This window comes from Acanthisitta chloris, unplaced genomic scaffold (genome assembly GCF_000695815.1).
Source record: "Acanthisitta chloris isolate BGI_N310 unplaced genomic scaffold, ASM69581v1 scaffold45123, whole genome shotgun sequence".
Classification (NCBI taxonomy): domain Eukaryota; kingdom Metazoa; phylum Chordata; class Aves; order Passeriformes; family Acanthisittidae; genus Acanthisitta; species Acanthisitta chloris.
In genome coordinates, this window is record NW_008665121.1 from 194 (window position 1) to 6846 (window position 6653).

The 6653-nt window shown below is 51.7% G+C and overlaps 1 protein-coding gene across 1 annotated transcript in view; it reads right to left on the reverse strand.

The window, feature by feature from the left end:
• Window positions 1-216: 216 nt before the first annotated feature.
• OSCP1 (organic solute carrier partner 1) overlaps window positions 217-6653 on the reverse strand; it is a gene marked incomplete at both ends in the record, with an annotated part of 6839 nt that continues 402 nt past the window's right edge. The window contains 8 exons of the mRNA XM_009071597.1: window positions 217-280; window positions 796-935; window positions 1382-1451; window positions 1930-2058; window positions 2383-2486; window positions 2600-2680; window positions 3064-3231; window positions 3963-4117. Of these exons, the coding sequence (XP_009069845.1) occupies window positions 217-280; window positions 796-935; window positions 1382-1451; window positions 1930-2058; window positions 2383-2486; window positions 2600-2680; window positions 3064-3231; window positions 3963-4117 (911 nt within the window). The remainder of the gene's footprint in view (window positions 281-795; window positions 936-1381; window positions 1452-1929; window positions 2059-2382; window positions 2487-2599; window positions 2681-3063; window positions 3232-3962; window positions 4118-6653) is intronic.

Below are 6653 nucleotides of genomic sequence, written 5' to 3' on the forward strand. Positions count from 1 at the left end.
TAACCGTGAGCCCTTTCCCATCCAACACAGCTCAAAACTTGCTCTGATACTTGTCAGGATTTGAGTGTTCCAGTGCACAGGCCTGGCAGAAAATTTGCCATTCCTTACTTCCAAGCTTCAGGGAAATGGGGAAAATGTGTTTTTAGTCACTGCTGTGGGTGGACCGTGGTCCTTGGCAAGGCAGTGGTGAGAGGGGAGAGGGCAGCACCCACGTACCTGCGTGGCTTCGATGTTGATCACCTTGTAGGACAACTCCTCTGGTCTGGTCTGTGCAGCATGTCTGGGTGAGAGACATAACAGTGATTAATCTCATTAAGACATACGAGAAGATAAGAATCAGATTTCATGAGGCTCCTGTAGGCATGAAGGATGCTCAGAGGATGTCCCCAGGGCCAGGTTGGCAACCTGGGCTAGTGGGAGGTGTCCCTGCCCATGCCAAGGGTGGAACTCAAGAGTCCTTAACGTCCCTTCCCACCCAAGCCATTCTGGGATTCCATGAATTTGGACAATGACCCCAATCCTGCTTGGCAAATTAATGAATTGACCCCAGTTTGGAGGCTTCTCCCTGCCCTATGTTTTTCTGTTAAGTGTATAAGAGCAGGAGTGTCTCTAGTTGAGATTAAAACCAGGTTAGAACACCAAGCACAGATCCCTGCAATGGCACCACAGGACACATCTGGAGCAGATTAACCAAGTGTGAACCTGCTGGTGTGTCCCTAGAGCTGCTGAGGTCCATCTCCAGCGCCCAGGGCTGCCCACAGCACCCCAACCACCACACCAAGGACTCCACCATACTCTTCCTCCTCGTCAGTCATGAACAAATTGAGCCGAAATCCTGTCTCGCTGCCTCCAGGTTTCTGCACCTCCAACCCCCCCAGCAGCCTGGCCAGGAAGTTCAGCTCTTCTTTGGCAAGAGGGTTGGGGACGATGTTCTCCTGCAGGAAAGAGCAACAGGTCCCTTGGGCAGGTCAGCAGGGAGAGGAGGCTGCAAGGGCTTTGGTGTTTCCTGATAGTCCAGAAATGTCCTTCAGAGGGACAGAAATACATCTGTGTGTTCTGGGACAGACCCAGTGATCTATACTGGAAATGGTTGCTTGCATTTGTTATAGGCCCAGGGCAAGATAATTTTCCAGCTAGACTGAACAGCTGAGACATCTTTAAGTTCAGCTTTGTTCTCTGATGAGATGGAAATCAGGAGCAAGTTCACTATTGCATAAGGTTGAGAATCCTTTGGGAAATGTGCCCTTCCCTGGCTCAAAAAGGACCAGGGAGGATGGATGAGGCTCTGAGAACAACAGAAGAGCTTCCCTGGGGTTATCCCACACCTGGAGGCTAAGAGGTTGCCCAGTTTAACCAGAGGCAGGACATGGACAGCACTGACCTTCGCACTGGATGCCAAGTTTTTGGATGATCCCGACATGTGTGTCTCCACTGGCCGACTCACACTGTACCTGGGGGAGAACACACCACGGGGAGCAACCTGTTACTGGGATGAGGTGCAGGAGCCAGAGGGAGCAGCACGGGATATGTTTCTGAGGACTGAGCAGCTGCAGTGAGAGGGCACAGCTCAGTTTGGTGGGTACTGAGGCACTGAGGGGTGTGAGGGAATGGGAAAAGCACAGAGAGACAAACATGGGGAATAGAGAGGATATTGCTTGAGTGTGGTTAAATTAAATCATTTCCCACACAAAATGCAGCACCGGATGAGAACACTCCTCACTCAGCTCTTCTGTAGACATAAATCAGTGCTGTCCTTTCCCACAGCTCTTTGCACACACAATCCACTTGTGTCCTGGTGCAGGACAGTCACAAAGTCAAACTGGTAACAGCCAAAGCAGCAAAACCAGCCCAGACTGATGATCTGCTTCTGAACCCTCCATAACCACCACCATCTGCTTCAGGTTTCCACATGGGACAAAAATTACTTACATATTTGTTCCAAGTTTGAGGACTCTGTCTCCATAAAGCTCAAAAGATCCTTCCCTCTGTGGAGTGATGTAATTCCCAGCAGTGATGAACTCAGTCCTTTTCACCTCCACTCCTTTGCGATTGAACATCCTCAAAACCAAAGCATTATTGAAACCTTTACTGGGTGTATTACTGATTGCCAGTACCTACTTCTCTGCTCCCTGCACAGGGGAATAAACACTATTCCCTGTGCTGCTAAATGCCTCTTTTATAGGATAAATGAGAGATAATTTAATGGGGCAGAGAATTCCAGCAGCAGCTCAGCAGTTAACTGCTGGGTGCCTTAGTCCAGATCCTGCCCTATAAATGGGATTTACTGGAGCTCCAGCTATCCATGCCATGGGAATGGCAGTGGGAGGTGGATCCCTGGGACCTCTGGGACTGACTCTTCCTCCCTGAGCAGCTCAGACTCACCTGATGAGCCCTGGCACCTCTGTGCCCCAGGGCACAGGCCCCGAGATGGGCAGCACGAAGCGACCATTGGAGTTCTGCACCTTGTCCTTCAGAAAGATGGAAACCTGCAAAAACATGCCAGGCAGGGAGATCAGACAGTTCTAAATTGGTAGACACATTTGTATTCCAGCCCCAAACTCCCGGCCGTTCCCTCTGCCTGGTTGTGTTGGGTCCTTACCCTTATGTGCATGTCTTGAAAGAAAATGAGGAGAGTTTGCCTGATGAGCTGGAATTCACCATCAGAGAGAGGGTTGTATGTCTGGAAAAGGAAAACCACCATGTGAGGCTTTGCAGCTGTCCCATGTCCCACCCAGGGAAGGGGGAAACAAGTCCATCAGAATGTCTTGCTATCCAGTATGTTCTGATGCACTTGCAGGGGAAGCAGAGTTGCTCTAAGGGGCTGCTGGTCACTATCAGCAGTTCTGATCCATGACCAAGAGTCAGATTTCAATTCTGTTGAGTCAGTGGACACTTAAATCAGGCTGAGTAAGCAATATAGTGATTTAAACTGGGCCAGTATGAAACACCACCTGACCCACAGACATTTCCAGGTAGTGTTTAGTCTCTAGGGTTAGCCTGGAACAGGTGAGACCCCACAAAAATCAAGCCACAGGGTATCCCCTCGTCTCTGAGGGGTCTCACCTCGATCAGCTGCCGGAAGGTCTCGTCCACCTGGTTCAGAATGCCTGGGGAGTCGTGGATGAAATCCTTGATGGCATCCAGGTGGTTGAACGTGACCAGCAGGATGTCCCTGGGCCGAGGGCACAGCAGCACTTGGTACTTGAAGGCCATGGTCATCAGGTCATAGAGCTGCAAGGGAACACGAGTGTTGGTCCCGTCACCCCGAGCGCGACACAGCTCAGGTGACCTCGTGGGGATGGGCAGAGGGAACCACACTCAGGTCAGCACCTGCCTGTGGCACAGGGAGCCACTGAACCTTTGTTTCCTAGCAAAATAAGACCTGCCAGCGCTGCTGGGCTCCACTGCCAATGTCCTGTGCACAGGGGAGGTCACACCTCCAGCCCTGTGTCCAGTTCTGGCCTCGCACCTCAAGACAGAGGGGCTGGAGCCTGTCCAGTTAAGGGAATGGAGCTGGGGAAGGGGCTGGAGAGTCAGTCCTATGAGACAGAGTGGCTGAGGGAGCTGGAGGGACTCAGCCTGGAGAAAAGGAGGCTCAGGGGAACCTTATCTGTAATTCCAGGCTATAAATCCAGGCTATAATTCCAACAGCTGCAAGACACAGTGAGTGTCAGTACAGACACAGATATCCACACACACCCACAGAGGGGTGTATATAAAAAGATCTGATAACCTCCCAGGATGCTTAGTGAACCTCTTGACATCAACCAGCCATTAAAGCAGAAATAGTTCTGGAGCAGTTGATACCCCAATGCTTCCTTGGCCAAGAACCAGTTACCAATGGAAATGGCTGGTCCAAAATGCTTCCCAAGAGTGAAGCCACAGGGTAATTATCACAACAGGAGCTTGTGGAGGGCAGGAGGGCAGAGCAGCAGTCAGGCTGGGCAGGAGGGTGGTGTCACCTTGTCCATGCTGGCCTGGTTGAGCCTCATGATGGAGGCGTGAGCCAGGCGGTCGTACACGGTCCTCAGAGCCTTCTTGGAGTAGAGCTCCTGGGGCTTGAACAGCTCCTCCATGAACTTCTTATTGAACATGGTGGAGATGATGTCATTCATAACTGCAAAGACAAAGAGGCTCTGTGGTTTGCTCCAGAGCAGCACATCCTGGGGTCACCCCACACCGAGACGAGGACACTGACAGCTCTGAGGCTCCACACAGATCCCTGAGCAGCCCAGGGGCAGAGCCAGGCCGGGAGGAACAGCTCCTCTGAATGCCAACACCTCCTCAGTGCCACCCCCTGAGCCAGCTGACTGTCCCGGGCCAGAGTCCCCCGAGTGGGGCAGCAATCCCTGTGTCCCAGTGGGAATGAGGCTGGATTTGCTGCTCTGGTTTTACAGCTACAGTTGGCACCTCTTGCTGGGAAATAATGCTGTTTATAGGCTGCTCTGACACGATGTTATCTACCAAAGCTCCAGTTTTGCTTCCTAAGGAGACTGTTCTGCCTCTCTGTAGATCTCTGCCTGGCCCTGCCTGCTCCTCCTTCCCCTCTGACACCATCAGTCTATTTTCTCCTTCTCAACAGAAGCTCCTGGATGACTCAGGGCTCTCTGTAGTCTTTATTCCAAAGAGATTAGCACTGGCAGGGATTTAAGGAAGCATTTACATCACTGGGATCTATCTCAGCCTGTTCAGAGCTCTTACAGCTGCAGCGTCTGAGGCACCAGAGAAGCTCAAACGCAGAACTCCAAACTTCCCCACGTGTGGTTCGGTTTTTATGTGTAAATTTAGGCATGGAGCTGTTACTGAGGAGTTTGTGGAGCTCAGGAGTGCTGAGTGTGAGGGCTGTGCTCTGCCACTGAGCTTTGAATGCAAAGAAGACAGGGAACACTTTGCAGTGGCTCAGGCAGATGCAGCATCAGCTTTTGTGCTGGATCTGAGACTCTTCTGATCTCCCTGATACACTGCACAGAGTTATCAACAATAAGAGCTTATTTCTTCATCAAAAACAAGGTAAATAAAAACGTCAGGTCACCCAGATGGCTGTACAAGCATGGATCTTCCTGGGCAAGTGACTGTCCCTGCAGCTCACAGTGCCAAACAGCCCTTGTGGATTAGAAATGGCTCAGAAGATGTGTGAAAAATAAAAGGAAAAGGAGAAAAAGTGAACACATAGACAGTGGTAGTGATCAGTGCTCAGACTACTGCCTTGATGATCCCCTGGGGGGTCACACACCTGATATGTCACCCCTGTCCTACACCCACAGCCAAAGAGAGGGAATGTCCCTGTCACTCCATCCCTCCCTAGATGGACTCCTGGGAGCACTGCTGGGAGCCTGGGCAGGGGCAGCTCCTGGGGCCTCCTGAGGTGATGCTCTCACTAAACCTGCTGCTTCCAGGCTCCTGCACAGGAGACAGAGCTCAGCAGTTCCTGGCAGGGCTCACTGGGCCTGGTTGAGAACCCCAAAAACACAGACACAGCTCTGAGCACTGTGGGCTACAAATATACCTAATACAAACAGGGGCAAAACCTTCCTTCTTTTCAAAACTGCCCATGAAAGTCTCTACTTGGAGGCCGAGGCAGAAATCCTCACACTTTACTGGAGAAAAATCAAATATATTAGTATCTAGTTCATTTTGCAAGGAAATAGTTATGACAAAAATAAGAACTTTTACCATATATTGCTCTCAAGAATAATATTTTTAAGCTGCCTGTGTGTGCTGCCCACACACTCTCCTCCACACACCAGCCTGGCATGAGTTACCTCCTGAAACCCAAACCTCTGCTGTGGGCTCTGAAATGAACTGAGGAGGACACAAAAAAACACAAGAAAAGGGCAAATCTCACACGGTTTGGTGATAAATCTCTCCCAGGTGTGACAGGGACACAGCAAAGCCCTTGGGGAGGCTCTGGGGAGCTGCTGACACCAGTGCAACCAGGGAGGTGGCACAGGAACGTCAGCCTGGGGACATGGAATGCCAAGCAGGAAGCAGCTGAGCAGAGAGGGAGGTCACCACCTGCATGGGGCGGGACACCGTGTGGGCAGCGATGGACAGGACTGAAGCTGAGGGTGGCAGTGGCTTTGGCCAGCAGTGCCAGGGTGCCACCAGCACGGCTGGGAGGCAGGGCACGAGGCTGGGTCTGTGCCTGGATTGTGCTGGTGCTTCCCAGAGGACATTCAGGGCAGCAGAGGGAACAGTCACAGTCTGCATGCAACAGGCTTATGGGTCCTAAGGAGGTCACAGGCAGGTGACACCTGGTCACGGCTCCGCCAGGGACAGACCTAGCTGGTGACTCCGTGGGACTCTCCAGAGATCCCCCAGGAGGGTTCAAACCTACCAACAAAGCTTGTTGGCAAAACATGGAGCACAACCCTGAGCTCTGTTAAAAGAGCTGCTCAGGACACTGAAGTTCTGCTCACGTTCACCTAGCAAAAGCTGAGCAGGCAGATAGGATGGAAATGCCTTAAACCTTCCCTGGAGTTCACCTGTCCAAACCCTGAGCAATGAATTAGACAAAACCTTAGGGAAAAGCAGCACACCCAATATTCACAGGATTTTAGGGGCTGGAATGGAGCTTAGAGCTCATCTAGCCCCAACCCCTGCCCTGGGCAGGGACACCTCCCACCAGAGCAGGTTGCACAAGGCTTGAGCCA